The sequence below is a fragment of the Nematolebias whitei genome, chromosome 15, assembly GCF_014905685.2.
Source record: "Nematolebias whitei isolate Nwh7 chromosome 15, NemWhi1, whole genome shotgun sequence".
In the NCBI taxonomy this organism is placed as follows: Eukaryota; Metazoa; Chordata; class Actinopteri; order Cyprinodontiformes; family Rivulidae; genus Nematolebias; species Nematolebias whitei.
Window position 1 is genome coordinate 441,975 of NC_056512.1, and position 17,322 is coordinate 459,296.

Consider the following 17,322-nt stretch of genomic DNA (forward strand, 5'->3'; position numbering starts at 1 on the left):
TCATGTTGCTGCTGATCTGTTTCAATGTTGATGTGTTCATGCGTGCACATCTGCTCACAGACTCATGTTCATGTTTGTGCTGACGTTCAATGTTTTATGTTATGAGTGCTTAGTGTATATTTAGTTGATGTTTTTCTTAGTTCATATCTTAGATGTTATTACTGTTTTTCTTAGACATTTTATTGTTGGATGTAACTGGGACCCCGTGTACATAATTTCGCTCCACCACATGTACCACATGAGGTGCGAATGACAATAAAGAAACTCTGATGATGGTATTTTAGAGGTTTGACCAAACTTTGTCATTTCTCATCAGAAGACAATCTTTTAATGAATGCTTGGCCTAAATTAATTTGTTCTAAAATGTAAAAAAAAAAAACTTGCAGTTGTAAATTCTCCAAACTTAAATTCTGTATTAGAAGGAGGTAACAAACCAGACTGTAATCAAACTGTAAATCTTGAGTTCAGTCACTAATCCTAGGATGTTCAACTGCTCGTTACTAGGCAACAGGCTCTGAATCCATGCAGGAAGTTGACCAACACCATCAAACCATTGAATGTCCAGAGGACCAGATTGAACTTTTTTGGATTTTTCTACCTGGATTATTGAGCATGTATCAGGACATCAAACCATTCTCCGATCAAAACCGAGTGTGAAACTGACCCGTCGTGAAGAGGTGTTTGATGGGAACAATGCCAGTCGCAGGCGAGGACTTAGCTCTTCCCAGCGGCCTGTGGGTCAATGAGGACTGGAACAAGCCTAGCTGCTGCAAAGATTGCTGGGAAGGAGAAAAAGAGACAGGCAGAGCGACAGGCAGAGAGAGAGAGACAATGTTATGATTCACTGTAAGCTGGTGAAGATTCTGATTCATCCAGGACATGATAAATTCAAAAAATGTTCAATACAAAAACAACTGGACTTTATTTGTAACAAGGCGTTTCGCTCCTCATCTGAGGAGCTTTCTCAATTCAATGAGCAGAGAGTGAGGGGTTCAGGTTATAAGGCTGAGTGAGATAAGACACACGTACATATGTAGATTTGACAATTCACACCTCAACACCTTAACAGTAGGGGTTTCTTCAGGTCTTTGTTACTCTAATACACAAGACTCACTGTAAGATGATTCAAATAGCAGCCTGGTCATTACTGAGAATGAAGATATGTGTCCAAAACCAGAGCAAACACACATGGCTCTAAACCTGAACCGTTTCATTCATAAAACTGTGCAGTGAAACACAGCTGATTAAACAAACTGAAACTGACTGAGAGACTGCTGCTGTTACCTCATGACTGAGCTCATCTACCCCACCCCCCGCCCTGCAGTTCTTAGACACATAAACATGTTGTGAAGTGATTATATACAGAGGGCTGTGCTGCTCGCTATCATCTGGTGACTCATCAGGCATGAGTGGACAGACGGATGGAGGCATGGACTAGAGGATGACATTTTTTCGGGAGTACTGCCGGTCACGTGAATCCGGCCGGATTCCGGCGGGACCGGAGTCAACTTTATTATAACTCCCGTTATCGGGACCGGACAGGACGAAAACTTAACGGGAGCAGACGGGAGCGGGAGCCAACATAGGACAAAAAAAGAAATAGGCAAAAAAAAAAAAAAAAAATTTCAGACAGGCGGCTGCACCAACAGCTTCCGGCGCCTTTTCCAACCTTTGTTTACTGTATCAACCAACATCATGGAGGGAGCATACGCCAGCGGAGAAACCGAGAGGGTAAAAAATATTTTGCAACGCAAAGTTAGGAATAATGACGCATCTGTTAGGTTAACAGAACTGTCAGGGAAGGCGCTAATAGTTCAGAACTTTATGAGAGTCGAGTGTGACGGTGTGAAGACGCTCTACGCTGCTTGCAAAACATGCTCAGTTATAATAAAGTACGTCACTGACTCGGGGACGAGCGGTCTGAAGAGGCACACTTGCAAGGCTAATTTCGGAACGAATCAGCCAAGCATTTCTTCATTCATTAAACGAAAAGTACCGTCGGGAGTCAAGTCTCGTATGACCAACAAAATAGCCCGCATGTGCGGCGTAGATTTGAGACCATTTGCTGTAGTAGATGGGAAAGGTTTCATCGACGTCATACAGGAGGCAATCGACATTGGAGCAAAGTATGGAAACAACGCTGAGGCACAAGACATACTGCCATGTGGACGCACGGTCTCCCGTCATGTTCAAGGAGAATATGATAAAATTTAAAAAATGGTCATAGAAGAGCTCCATCAGGTATGTCTGTCACGCTGCACTATTTTATAATACAGTACACACATTTTACCTTGACATCATGCAGTAGTCTAATTATAGATTTCCTAACACTAAATCTGTTTTTTCTCCTCCTTTTAAACTGCTTAATCTCTCAACTATAAATTAGTCATCTGTTTTACATGTAATATACTTTGAGAGCTAATAACAATATACGTAATTCCTTTGGTGCAGACTAGAGACCATGCAATCACGACAGACCTTTGGACAGAGGAAAGGACAAACACACACTACATCACCGTTACAGTCCATTACATCTTGGATGGGAAGATGGTGAACCGTATTCTGGCCACAAGGGAGATGGAGGTGGAACACCAGACTTGCAATGCTCCAGTCAATAAATGATGCTCTCAAGTCTGGTAAGCTGCACGACATCCTGCTTCGCAGAAGCGAGCTCCGTTACCTCACCAACATAGACTGTGACCTTCTTGAGGACGTCATCCAGCTCCTGAAACCTTTTGATGAGGCTACCAGGCACCTCTCCATCCATCAGGCACCTACTCTTCACCTCGTCCTCCCAACCAAGGCAACCCTGCTGCAGGGTTTGTTGATCCAGGATGGAGATAGTGCAATTGTGAAAGAGGTAATTTAATACTTTGTTTATTTGTATTGTTTAGTTTGATCATTCAAGTAGCTAACAGGAGTTTGGCCCTATTCAGTAACAGTGATAAAGGCAAGAACAGAACTGAGTCTGATGTTTTCCAAAAGAAACATTGTACAAGTTAAATTTGAAATAAATTTAAAACTCCTCCACGCCTATAATAAAGCACAGTGCCTGTCCGCCTGAGAATTTTTTATGTCCCGTAATAATGATGTTGCATACATCATTATCATATCACTGCATGTGTCATCATGTGGTTTCACTCCTCCTCTAGCTGAAAGAGAAGTTGGCCCAGGCAGTGGAGATGAAATTCAAAATCCACCTGTACCATAAGCTAGCCACAGCTCTCTCTCCTAGCCTGAGGAGTTTCTTGAGGAAAACGCTCTCCGGTCAGGAGTATGAGGAGGTCATCAACACCCTGGCAGCACTCACAGAAACAGCAGGGACAGAGGAGAGAGCGAGAAGCCTTGAGAAGAAACAGGGTGAGTAAAACTAGCATCAACAGAGCACTCACAGCAATTCTAAAATGTAATAACAACATTTCTTCCTATCATTTATTTAGAGGCATTCATTCACACACACGTCTGTATAATCTAATAGGTAATGTCCAATACAGGTAATGTTCTATAAGAATCTCTTTTTTTTTTTCTCTCCAAAGGTCCACCCTGAGAGGCAGTTCCCAGTCCCACAGAGGTGCACGACTTCTTTTCCTTTTGTGTTGAAAAGCAGCAACAGGAGTGGGACAGTGGTGGTATTTCAGAGTCATGGGGCCGCCAGTTCGTGGTACAGTACATGAGTGACTCTAAGTTGACAGGCTTCCAGTCTCTGCTCAACTTCTGGCATGAGAGGTCTGATGGGCTAGTGCCAGTTGCCAAGAGGCTGCTAGCAATCCCAGCAACAAGCACTCCTTCTGAGCGTAGCTTCAGTGTTGCTGGGAGACTGATTGAGGAGAGGCGTTCCACCCTCAATCCAGAAAATGTAGATGAACTTTTGTTAGCAATTTATAATGACAACTATTCATATGTGCTGAAGAGTGGGAAAGTAGACTGATATGCACGGTGGCTGACAGACACACAGCAAACAGTTAAAACGTGCTGCAAACACAGGAATGAATCAAATTCCAAAACAAAAAAACAAATGCAACAGAAACAAAAATCTGCAGTCACAGAAAATAGATGACACACAATAAAAAAAAAACAAATGCAAAGGAAAAATGCTTCAAATACAAATAACACCAAAACAACTGCTGGTCTGGTCAACAGAACCCTGCAAACACATTACAGCTGAGTGGCAACTGGCCCCAAATTGGCTTATTTTATGAGTTTAATGTGCACTGAGTAGAGTACTTTTCAGCATTTTCCTTTGCATTCGTTTTTTGGGTTGTATGTTTTATTTTCTGTAATTGCAGGTTTTTTTCTTTCGCTGCATTTTTCTGTTGCATTTGTTTTGTTTTTGTTGTTGTTTTAGAGTTTGCATCATTTATGCGTTTGCAATGCTTTTTAACTGTTAGCTGTGTGTGCAGTAGCTGACTGTTTGCAGCATGTTAGCAGTTTGCACCTGCTGACCACTGTAGTATTACTGTGTGTGTAGTTGTTTGCAGCACATTTGCACCAGTCAACCACCATATATATATGGCAGTTGTATTTTTATTTAGTATTTGCATTATATGCACATTTATTTTCCTTTTTCAAAAACTCAGGTACAATATGAATGTAATGCCTTTATGCAGTTTTGTTCATTGATGACAGTTTGTTTGGTGCAATTTTTTTGTTTAGTTTTTTATTTAAGCAATTTAAACCATGACAGGAACGTTACTGTCTAAAGGGAAGGAAACAATTGCTCAATAAATTAGTAAAAAGCAACTTCTGTTTGTTCTGTTTGGGTTCTTTCATCTAAGGTAGACATGGTGTGACCCATGTACTGGTTTTCATTTTTTGTTTTTACTGTAACTGACCTTCAAAAAAGCCAGAAACAGACTCAGCAGCTGATCCTCTGTAGAAAAACTATAAGGACTACAGGCCATGGATTTGTTTTGTGACCTTTAGTGAAGGTTTTTGTTTGAATTAAGGCAATAAATGCCTCCATATTTCACCACAGATTAACTCTTCCTGCCATATCTTTTGAAATCAAACTGCAGAACACAAAGTAATTTAAAAAGGAATGGTTAGAAAATCAATTCAAATTCAATGCATTTCTTAAAAATTAAATGAAGAGGAAAAAAAAACAGGAGCAGGACAGGAGTGGGAGTGATTCTGACCAGGAGCAGGACAGGAGCAGGAGTCATGTTACCAGGAGCAGGACAGGACAGGATTAATTTTTTTACTCTGGACCAGGATTGGGACAGGACAGGATTTTTTTCTGTTGGACCAGGACAGGACAGGAGTGAAAATCTACTCCTGTGTCATCCTCTAGTGTAAAGACGCTCTTATCTGCTGTGCTGTATTGCTCAATGTATCACAACTGTATCTTGTCCTTTATCTCTATCTGCTTGGCTTCTGGATCTGCTTGCCTTTTGGTATCAACAAGTACAGATTGAACTAAGTCAGAGAATGTATTTAAGTTTTTTGTGTATGGGACATGAACTAACAGAGAGCTGCTGGTGTGTGTCCCACCTGCTGACAAGATCACTAGCAAACTGGACTGGCAGAAGAAAATAATAAAACAACTCCATAAAAGGACTTCCAGAAAGTGAAGACATCAGTTTGAACTAGTTTAGACAAAGAACTGTAAGAATGTTGTGACACGTTTCTGGGTGGAGCTTTTGCGTTTAAATACAGAAGAACCTGAAAGCTCCGGTCAGACGCGTCTTGGGTATTTGTTGTATCTCTGTTGCTTTGGAGTAAGAGCGTCTCCTTTCAGTTGAAAGCTTTAATAAATGTTGGTAATACTTTTTAACTTGAATCTCTCTGACTGATTATTGTGTATTTTCTCCATGTATCTCCAAACCAATGAGAGGAACAAGTGAATAGGCTGAAAAGTGAGTTGCTGTGTTAATTTTCCTCGACAATTTTGGTGCCGAAACCCGGGATACTGGAGAAGGACGATTGGTAACCGGAGAATTGGACATCAACACGGTTGTTCAGTGCGGTTCCACAGGCCAGCAAGCAGGTAATAGGAAGTATATTTATCCTCTCTGTGGCATTGCACTGAGTGATCGTGTTGTAAAATGTTTTTGTCAGTAGAGAATGAGTGTAAAAGTTTTTTTGAAGTAATATATCGGTTGTAAGCTTGTGTAAGGATTAGAAAATACAAGTTGTGATTAAAAGAGGCAGGTCGGGGACATGGCCTGGGGTCTGGGACCCCTGTGTGAGTCAACAAAGTCGGGAACTTCTGTCAGTCGGGAGTGGCACCCTAACTTTCTTCCTGGACGTGGGGGAAGGTAGCCAGGTTGGATTGAGTTTTCCTATAGAACGTGACTGCCCACAAATAAGAACAAGAGTTGACCACATGAGTGAGAACTGTCAGAGATACTTAAATGGTGATGACAGTTTCCGATGATTATTGAAGTGTACTTTTTTTGAACTGTCAGAGAAACTTAAATGGTGCTGACAGTTTCCGATGATTATTAAAGTGTATTTTTTGAACTGTCAGAGAAACTTAAATGGTGATGACAGATTCTGATGATTATTAAAGAAAGGTGTATTTTTTGTGCAAAACAAACTGAAAGCTGTCTAAAACAAGATCGGATGACTGAAGTGAGTGAAAGCTGTGCAGCAAAAGTGTGTGTGTGTTTGAAAAGAAGCTCTTTGCAGTGTGATTTTGGTGGTTTAATTGCTTCGCCGCTGAGCGAGCTTGAGTTTTCTCACCGCCAAGTGAGAAAACGAGTAATTTTGTGTAAAGCAACGTTATACAGACAACATGACAAAATGAACGGTGAATTTGACGCAGACACTGACGCTTCAGGGACCCTGGCTCCCTCTTGAAATTTAGATTGACAAACAAGTACCAAATCTGACGGACCATGACAACTTGACAAAGAAAAAATCAGAAAAAATAAAAAGAGAAGATGACTCAGGCAGTAGTAAAACAGGAAGCCCCACTGAGTCCATACAGGGGGATTTTTTTACTAAAACAACTGTGAATGCTGAGACAGGAAGTAACAAACAATATGCAGAAAGAATAAGAAGTGGAGAAACAGTTGAGAAAGTGTGAAAAATTAATCGTATCATGGCAAAGGATTAAAACACACTCTGGAGCAGGCAACACAGGAAGTAATGGGTAGAGCAGCCACACAGCAAGTGAAGTTGTCTCTGCCCCCATATCCGAGGCCGGAATAGACAGCCTCAAAGGGAGGGACCTCCTTCAACAGGGAGGAAAACCCCCCTAGGGGACTGTACCCATCCATCGAACTAACACAGGGGATGCTGGTTTTAGAATATATCAACACCAACCCATTTAGACAAGCAGCAGCACCATCATGTGGACTGTTGGAGGAACAGCCTGAAAAGCCTGATCTGTTCAGCACCTTCATGGCTCAAAACAAAGGTTTTTGCACCTCTTCCACTCATAAACAAAGAGGAACAGGGGGTGGCAGTCAGTCCAGCCTAAATTACAGCATGGGCTCAGGAAAGAATGAACAGGTGAATAAAATAGAAGAACATATTAAAGAAACTTTAGAAAAAACAGTGGCTCACAGCAAAGAAATGATTGAACAATGTGAGTGCAAAATGGAGAGATTAGAGCATGAGCTGCAGGATACACAAGGAAAACAACCTGTCAGAGTATCAGTGACCGCTAGAGGACATTTTATACCCAAACAGGAAGAGCAAGAGAATTTCTGATTGATAACAGAGGAGGAAATAGGTCATGAAATTGAGAAAATAAGAACCACATTAAGCCATTTACAAGAAGTTGAGTCCTCACAAACAGCCCATCCCTCTGGTAGAACCCACACAATGACAACAATGACATCTGCATTGTTTGTATTTCTATATTCTGATTTACCTCATTTTGTATTTTGCTTTGTGCGTTACCCGTTGTTTTGTCTGTATAGCACTTTGGTTGGCCTTGTAGCTGTTTTAAGTGCTTTATAAATAAAGTGGTATGGTATGGTAACAAGAGGATTAGATAAAAAAACTTGATGAGGCTGAGTACATGTTTCCGTTACTACAATCATCCAGGGTTTGCCAGAAATATGTGCCCTTCCCGGTGGGAGACAGATATGCTCTGGTGGACAAACTCCCAAGCATCTCTGCAGAAGGCAGATTGTGGCTTTTTGAACTAAGTGGTCTCATCAGTGGAATGTCCCTGGCCCTAGGAGAGTTTAGAACAATCCTGGGACAGGGTGTGACGTCCCTGGTGGCCAGAGAATTAGAAACAGTAGCATGCACCAGTAAACTAGGCAACGAGGTCCCACTGAGTCGAATAATAGAGTTAGGACGTGCAATCAGAGACCAGTACCCATTATCCACCCCTGTAGCTAGCTATCCCCAAGTTTGAGTGGGAACCTCAAGTCCACCCCAAATATTATATTACCCTGGCGGCTGAAAAGTGGATGAGCCACACAACAGTAAATCCTAAAGGAACACCCTCTAATTTAACTGAATTATTTAGAGAGGCAGTCCTGAAGGGAGTGCCCTCATCTGTGGCAGAACTGATGAGACAGAATCCAGACCTCCCTGGGTGCAACAACGATAAGTGGGAAAGACATCTAATACACCACCTACAAACAATACGAGAATAACAAAAAAAGAAAAATAATGAGAAAACTGAATTAGAAAATCAATGGCTTAAATTACAGCTGTAGGAAGCTAGACAAAAAGCAACAAAGAAGAAGGAGAGGACAAAGAATGTGATGGTTGCAGAGGCTCCACAGTCGGCACCTTCTCCTGCTGGGGCACACTATACTAATCAATATCCTGGAGGAGTAGCCCCTCCTCCTTCTCATTTTCTCTATCCTACAAACCCTCTCCCTCCTCCTCCTTTTTATCAAAATTAATACATATCTTCTAGCTTCGGTCGCGGCGGGGGCTGGCGTGCTGGGGGTGGCCAAGGACGGAGGGGCATGGGGTGGGAACAAAGGGGAAGAGGTGGATATGGAGGAGCCACTCCTAACATCTGTTACAACTGTGAAAGATCAGGCCATTGGGCCAGAGATTACTGGGCTCCACCACAAGGACGAGCACCACCCAGTGGACAACCAGGCATGCTGCCACACAACCCAGTGGCAATACCCACTCTGAACACAGGAGGGCAGTATCCGCAGTGGGAAGACTTTCCCACTCCTGGTACTTACTGACACACCCCTAAGAACCAACAGGGTAGCATGGGCACAGCAGACCCTATGCTACCGGCGAGAGCGGGAGGACAAGAAATTAACTTCTTGGTGGACACAGGAGCCACCTACTCTACAATCACCACAGCTCCTGTCAACTACTTATCCACAAAGACTGTGTCATTAATGGGGTTCTCAGGGACAGAGCAATGTCTGCCCTTGACTTTACCACTGCCATTTAAGATAGGAATGCAAAAATTACAACATCCGTTTGTCTGTTCACCTGCAACACCAGTCAACTTGATGGAAAGAGACTTACTGATAAAGTTGGGGGCAACTGTATTCTGTGGGACACAAGGGTGACAGTTCAATTCCCAGATGGCTCCTATTTGCGATGTGGTGAACTGTGCACAGATGGACAGTACTTGATACAACCAGTGGCTCCTGAAAAGGCTGGTATCTACTGGGGCCGCATGACTGCTGAAGGGTCTAGTCCACTGCTGAAGCTGTTCCAACAATGGAAGCCTTGGATCCTGAGTCTACGTGCCTATGTCTCTCCTCCCAACCCCCCGCATGTCACACTCTTCTATGACAGGAGCCACACAGACTGGTATCAAAAGAAGTTTACAGCTCAATTGGAGGGTAAGATTTGGACAATTCACACACAAAACATTTATGTGGCCCTGGCTGGGGTGGCAACGGCGGTGGAGTTGACTCATAAACAATTACTGTGGTATCAAATGAGTGATGAAGCTGTGTCTCACATATCTCTCTCTCTCCATGTCGAGCACGAAGAAAAGGAGCTGGGAGGAATGGTTAAACGTTCCCTGGCAGCTACGGACTGGTTTCCCACCTCAGTACCAGGTCTGTGCTTTTCAAATCCTTGTGACACATACAGAATTTCCTCTCACACAGAAGAACAGGTGATGCTGGAACACGAGTTGTTGGCTTGTGACCACAGGAAAGAGAAGACTGATCATCATTCTGCTGCAGCAATGTTGGCCTCCATACCTGAAGGATAATGGGCCATCTCCCCCACGGACGTGGGGAAGACACAGTGCAGCCCAATCACCTTTCAAGTAAACACAGATACATCCATTTGGGTCCCACAATACCCACATAAACAACAAGCAGAAGAAGGAATTACAGACTACAGGAGTTTTAGAACCCTCGCAGTCTGAGTGGAACACACCCTTCTTGCCTATAGAGAAAAAAAAGAACCGGTAAATATTGAATGGCACACTATCTACGAACCATTAATGCAATATTAAAAACACCCACAGTATCTGTTCGAAATCCTTGTGTCTCTATCTCACCTCTCGACACTACACACCACTGGTATAAAACTACAGAGATTTATTCTCATTTACATATAAAGGACAGCAGTGTTGCTACACTTGACTCCCACAAGGATTTGCTCTGTCTTCAGGTATCTTTAATCAGGTGTTAAAAATGTACTTCAGTCTTGTCCTCTCCCCAGAGACACCAGACAGATCCAATATGTGGATGACCTGTTGTTGGCAGCATCCACGCCTGACTTACATAGAAGCAACTAGGTTGGTGTTGGAACATCTACACAAAAATGGCTTTAAGGTTAGTAAAAATAAATTACAGATTGGCAAAAAACAGGTCTCCTTCCTGAGACGAATAATCTCTGCAGGAACCACTAGCATGTCCAAAACTCATAAACATAGTATCTTGACACACCCCAAACCGACACGTGTAAAAGACATGCTTTCCTTTTTGGGCCCAACAGGGTGCAGCAGAGGGTATATTCCTGAATACACAGATTTGACACAACTCCTGAGGGATTTGATCAAAGAGCAAGGCATGAGAAACTTGAACAACATTCTAATATGGACACAAGAAGCTGAAGAAGCCTTCATAAAACTCAAACAACACATGTCATCTGTAGCAGAACTGACATTACCTGATTACAACCTACCCTTCTTTTTAGATGTTTCTGTAACAAAACTAGCCATAAATGGGGTTTTGTTTAAAAAAAAAAGGGAGTGAAAGAAAGGTTCTACAGTACTTATCTTCAATGATGGATAATATGGAAAAATGGCACCCCCCCATGCACACAACATGCAGCAGGAATTGCAAGATTAATTAAAAAAACAGCACACATTGTTATGGGACACGCCCTAGTGGTATTAACCACGCACAGTGTAGTGGCATGTGTAAATTCTCAATGCTTTACTATGACCGCTTTAAGACAACACAGGTTATCTAAAATACTAGAAGCCCTCAACATCACCTTCACACATGAAGGAATAAACATGGTGGACTGTATATTTGAAGGGAGAACCGCACCAGTGTGAAAAGCTTGTGACCACACTGGAAAAAGTAAGACCGGACCTGCAAGCTGACTAAACTAATTTTTCCTCTAAAATTTAAGCTTCGTCCAGTTGATTTAAATGCCTGTATATAAATTGTTGTTTGTTTGTCGATGACATGCGAAGGACCCGACGTGGCTGAAGGTTTAAAGCCCCATGTAAAAATTGTGATGTCATTTTTGCTGACGTTAAAATCTTTACAAGAAGCATGCTCAGTCCGAAAGATGTTCCAGGTGTAATTGCCCATCGCTGTTTACTAGAAACGCGTTAAAACATGGACGTCTGGAAAGCGTCAAGAGGTGTGGTCATGTGACAGTTCGAAGAAAACTCTACTGGGTTTTTGAGTGTCTGTGGAGAATTTTTTATTTTTTTTTCTGTTTATTATATTCTCCTTAGGTCTGTAGTTGAAAACAGACTGGTCAGCAATACATCCCTGAGCAGCTTTTTTTTCTTCTCTCTCATGCTCGAGGTTGTACTTCTGATATGGCAGAATCCTTAAAATAAATACCTGGATTTGGATGATTCCTAGAAATAATCTAGAAGAAGAAAACCTGCAGATGACCATATGGAGCTGTTATGGTTAAAGACAGGGATTGATAGTGTAACAGTTATGGGCTAGGCAGCTAACTGTGGCTACAAAAGCAGCATCAGAAGATTGTCCTTTTAAGGAGCCTGAGGTGTGAATGAAAACAGGAGGCAGTGTTCTTAGTTATGATGTATATATATTGAGTGATTTGAATAAAAACAAACAATAACAACAGTATGATGAGACAAGATCATTGACTCAGAATAAATTAATTCCAAAATTATAAAGTCCATTGTCATTTTTCCTAGCTCGCCATCTTCAGATCCGGATGAGGATCTGATCCAACAAGAGGGAGAAAAAAAACCCCGACCTTTTCAAGAGAGAGTGGGGCGTACTTAACCACAATCAGCTGTGACAGAATCCAGTTGACGTCCCTGGTAACCAACGCCAACAATTCAGGTAATCAAATCAGTAAGTTCAAAGATTTGGACCAGTTTGGGTGGAAGACGCCAGCAGCAAGCCACAGTCACAGTGGAAACAGGTGAAGATGTTCAGAACTGCGTGCTGGAGGCGGGGCTTTAAATAAGTTAGCAGAGTTTGGGGCAACACAGGAAGTGGGCCCACAAAAATAAAAGTCCTTGACTAATTGCGGGTTACAGGTTCCCCCCCTAAACTCATGTGCGGCCTCGTACATGCAAGCGGTTGGTGACACACCACACTGTCAAATGAAGTAGAGGTCACAGAGGTCTCCTCCAGTTCCAGAGCTGATGTAAGGGCTGTGCTGAGTCCTTGAAACAGGGACTGAAAACTTTGCAGAAGTGGATGCCCAAGTGTCGAATACTGCAGACGAGTTGGTGGCTGACGTATTCGAGTAGAGCATCGGACAGGTGGTTCAGGATCTGGACTGGAGAGTTTTGAAGCAGTAGAATCACTCAACATGGTAGATTGTTCTGGAGAGGATGCACATTCTGGGTGAGGGGAGACAGGTCCTGATTGAGAGGAGGAATTTTCCTCGAGAGGCTCTGAGTCAGCAGAATCTGTTTCATCTTCCACTGTTGGTTCCATATCCAGTTCAACAATAGGTTCAGGTCCAGACTCCTCTTCCTGTTCTTCACCAACCGTTTCTTCCAAAGAGCTCTGAGGATGCTGGCCAGGCAGATCCACAGGCATAGGAGCGACAGTAGATGGAGGAGCAGGTAAGTCGACCTCAGTTGTAATTCGGGTGATAGAAGAGCTGGAGTAATCGGGTAAATCAGGTAACACTTTTTCATTTTCAGGGTCTGAAAGATCTACATTTTCTGAAGTCATGGGTGCAATCACTGATGTTGGCTTTAACTGTTCTGATTTAGAGGCTGGGGACAAATAGCCACAAGGCAACAGCAGGTCACGGTGGAGCGTCCTGATGGGACGATCTTTGCCTTCTGGTTTAACTGTGTATACTGGAAGAGTGCCGGCTTTCTTATGGATAATATACACATCTGATTCCCACCGGTCTGCGAGCTTGTGCTTGCCTCATAGTTTGACATTTCTAACCAGAACTCTATCTCCAACTGAGAGTTCTGCAGCTGTGACTTGCTTGTCGAATCTGAGTTTGTTCTTCCACATGACTTTCTCAGAGTTTTCAGTTGCAATCTTGTAACTTTCTTTGAGACGTGACCTGAGCTTTTCAACGTACTGTGAATGAGATGTAGATGGTTTTTCAGACACAGGCTGTCCAAAAGCCAAGCCGACAGTATGGCGGGGTTGCCGACCAAACATCAGTTCATATGGGAAGTACCCAGTGACATCATTTCGGGTACAGTTGTAAGCGTGTACCAGCGGCTTCACGAAATCTTTCCAATGAATTTTATCTTCTTCTTGCAGAGTACCCAACATGTTTAAGAGTGTTCGGTTGAATCGTTCCATAGGATTGCCACGGGGATGGTAAGGTGTGGTCCTAATCTTTTGGATTCCTGTGATCTGACAGAGCTCTTTGATAGTGTGAGATTCAAAATCAGTCCCTTGGTCGCTATGGACACGCTCTGGCATCCCATAACGAACAAGATAATTCTCCCATAGAGCTTTTGCTACCGTTTTAGCTCTTTGGTTTGGGGTTGGCACTGCAACAGCATATTTTGTGAAATGATCGGTTATCACAAGGACATTTTTGGTGTTGCTTCGGTCTGGTTCTATTGAGAGAAAGTCCATGCAGACAAGTTCGAGTGGTCTTGAAGTTTTAATGTTAACAAGAGGTGCAGCTTTCTCAGGTTGTGCTTTTCTTTGGATGCATCTCTCACAGCTCTTAAGTTTATTGCAGACATCAACTGCCATTTGTGGCCAGAAGAACCGAGATCTAACCAGGTCCAGAGTCCTCTCTGTACCCAAATGGCCCATCTGGTCATGAAGCTGGTTGAGGACCTCAGCCCGCCATTCCTCTGGAAGTACAAGTTGGTAAGAAAGCTCACCTCCAATATTCCTTCTCCTGACAAGAACATTATTATGGAGTTCCAGGCGTGTAAGCTCTCGCAGGAGTAATGGCAGATTGGGGAGCTGTTCCCTCAGAAATGGTGATGGGTTTTCTCCTCGTTCCAACTGAGCAATGATGTGCTGAATGATTGGATTGGCCCGTTGTTTGCCAGCAATTTCACCTTCAGAAAAAGATGGCACAACAGGTGAAAAGAACTGTAGATCATTAACAAAACTGTCTGGTAAACTGTCAGTGTTAATGGAGAGAGTTTGCACAAGAGCAGCAACTTGGTCCAGGTTGAGTGAACTGTACACCAGTTGCCTGTCACATATTGCTTGAATTGAGTGCTGGTCAATGGAAATACAGGATGGATGTTCCAGATGTTGTTCAGTAAACTTTAATATTCTTTCCTTCTCCTTCAGATATAAAGGATCTGCCACCTGTTTGGCATGAGGTCGCCGAGAGAGACCATCCGCATCCGCATTTAACCTGCCAGCCCGATAAATGATCTTAAAAGTAAAAGTTGAAAGAGCAGAAAGCCACCTGTAGCTTGTAGCATCCAATTTAGCAGAAGTTAGCAGATATGTCAATGGGTTGCTATCTGTAACCACAGTAAAATCGGATCCATACAGGTAGTCATAGAATTTTTCTGTAACTGCCCATTTGAGAGCCAGAAACTCAAGTTTATGGGCAGGATATCGACTTTCACTGCGGGACAGACCTCTGCTGGCATATGCAATCACCCTGTTTCGTCCATCATGTTCTTGGTACAAAACTGCGCCAAGACCAGTAGAGCTAGCATCAGTGTGTAAAATGTAAGGTTTACCTGGGTCTGCAAAGGCAAGAACTGGAGCTGTACTCAGCTTCTGGATAACCTCTTCAAAAGCCTGCTGGCAAGCAGTTGTCCAGTGCGAAGCAAAGGGTTCTTTGGGGTCAAGGTAATGTTGCAACTTCCCCATCCATTTTGATTTTTTCTGGCTGGGTGGATATCCAGCTGTTAATTCATTGAGAGGTTTGACGACTGATGAGTACCCCTCCACAAACCGGCGGTAATACCCTGCGAAACCAAGGAATGATCTGAGCTCTTTTAGAGTCTGAGGAACCGGCCAAGATGTTAATGTGGAAATCTTGTCTGGATCTGTCTCCACTCTATCACTTGAAACTATATGTCCAAGGTAGCGAACAGATGTCTGGAAGAAAACACACTTTTCAACTGACAGCTTCAAACCAAATTCTTTCAGGCATTGAAGAACTTTCCTCAGCCAGAGTTCATGCTCCTCTAGAGTTGGTGCAAACACTACTAAGTCATCAATGAAAACAAGCACTTCTTTTAAATTCATGTATCCCATGCACCGTTCCATGAGGCGTTGGAAGGTGCTAGGAGCATTAGTTACCCCTTGAGGCATGCGGTTGAATTCGTAAAATCCAAGCAGACAGACAAATGCAGTTTTATCCATGTCTGATTCATTCATCTCAATCTGGTAGTAACCAGATTTTAAATCCACTGTGGAGAACCATGTAGAGCCAGACAGCACTGAAAATGTGTCCTCCAGCTTTGGCAAAGCATATGCATCTCTGATGGTCTGTGCGTTCAACTTCCTGTAATCAATACAGAGACGTACTGCACCATTTTTCTTCCGCACTACAACTATGGGGGAAGCAAAGGGTGAGTTGGATTCACGTATAACACCAGACTGAAGCAGTTCTTGAATGTGTTTACGCACAGCATCCACATCTAGGGGATGGATGGGCCTTGGCCGCTGTTTAAAAGCAGTGGGATCTGACAGCTTGATCTCATGCTTGACTTTATCTGTGCGACCAAAATCAAGATCATGCTTTGAAAAAACGTCTGACATACTGTTGAGCATGTTTGTTATACGTTGCTTCCATTCAGCTGAGAGCGGCGAGTCTCCAAAGTTGTAACTCAACTTTGTTAGATTTGGCTCTGAACTCTGGGAAGTTTGATGCACACTTTGCTCTTTGTGAAGAATGGTCTGGATGGTACTGACTTCAGCGATGGCTGCTCTGGCTGGAATCACAATGTCATGGTCAGATTCATTGATCACCACTGGCAGAAAAACAGACTGGACAGGAGGTAGATCAAAAAGGCTGGATTTTACTATCGAACCACCAGGTAGAGAGAAAGAGGTTGGATGCTGAACAATCACTTCTTTTTCACCTTGCAGTAATGGGCATATGAGAAGAGCATCCAACACTGCAGTCTTTTGAGCAGGAACAACCTGTGGGATCGATGACTGCATTTTTAAAATGCCGTGATAGTCATCAGTTGTCAGTTTGCGCCTTATCTCCAAAATTTTATGCACTGCTCTATATCCAAAAGGCACAGGGCAGAACTCAGACTGTGACTGACAATACTGGTTATACACAACATCCAAAGTGTTGGTGCCAATCAGAATAGGAGGTTGTGATGATCGCAGGTCTGGAACAACCAAGGCCAAGGTGTTTATGTTCATCTCTTCTCCTATGAACTCAGGTGGAAATGTCAAACAGAGTTCCACATATCCAATATAAGGCACCCTCTGACCATTTGCACCTTCTATCTCTAAAATATCATTTAATGGTTTTATTTTGTGATCTGATAGATGGGTGTTATAGAAGGAATGTGAAATTGTGGTGACTTGGGAACCTGTGTCAAAGAGGCAATGAAAATTGATCCCTTTAATCTTCACCTCACCAGTACTTCTTGTGCCCACTAATCCTTTAGGTAATGGGAAACATGAAGATGAGTCTTTGGTGTGGGGACATTCACTGGTTGCAGCTCCCACTTGTCCCTCAATAAGAACTGCTTCTAGTTTGATGGTTTACTCTTCTCCCAGGATTGCTGTTTGTGTTTAAGCTGGCGGCGTTTTTCTTCAACCAAGATGGAATTTGGCTGACCGGAGCAGTTGGGAGCAATGT

General features: G+C 43.0%; 1 protein-coding gene across 1 annotated transcript in view; it reads right to left on the minus strand.

Moving 5' to 3' along the window:
- The window catches only part of hdac5 (histone deacetylase 5), a 212,885-nt gene that overhangs the window by 106,690 nt on the left and 88,873 nt on the right, over positions 1-17,322 (minus strand). Inside the window, exon 6 of the mRNA XM_037689291.1 lies at positions 665-779. Within this exon, the coding sequence (XP_037545219.1) occupies positions 665-779 (115 nt within the window). The remainder of the gene's footprint in view (positions 1-664; positions 780-17,322) is intronic.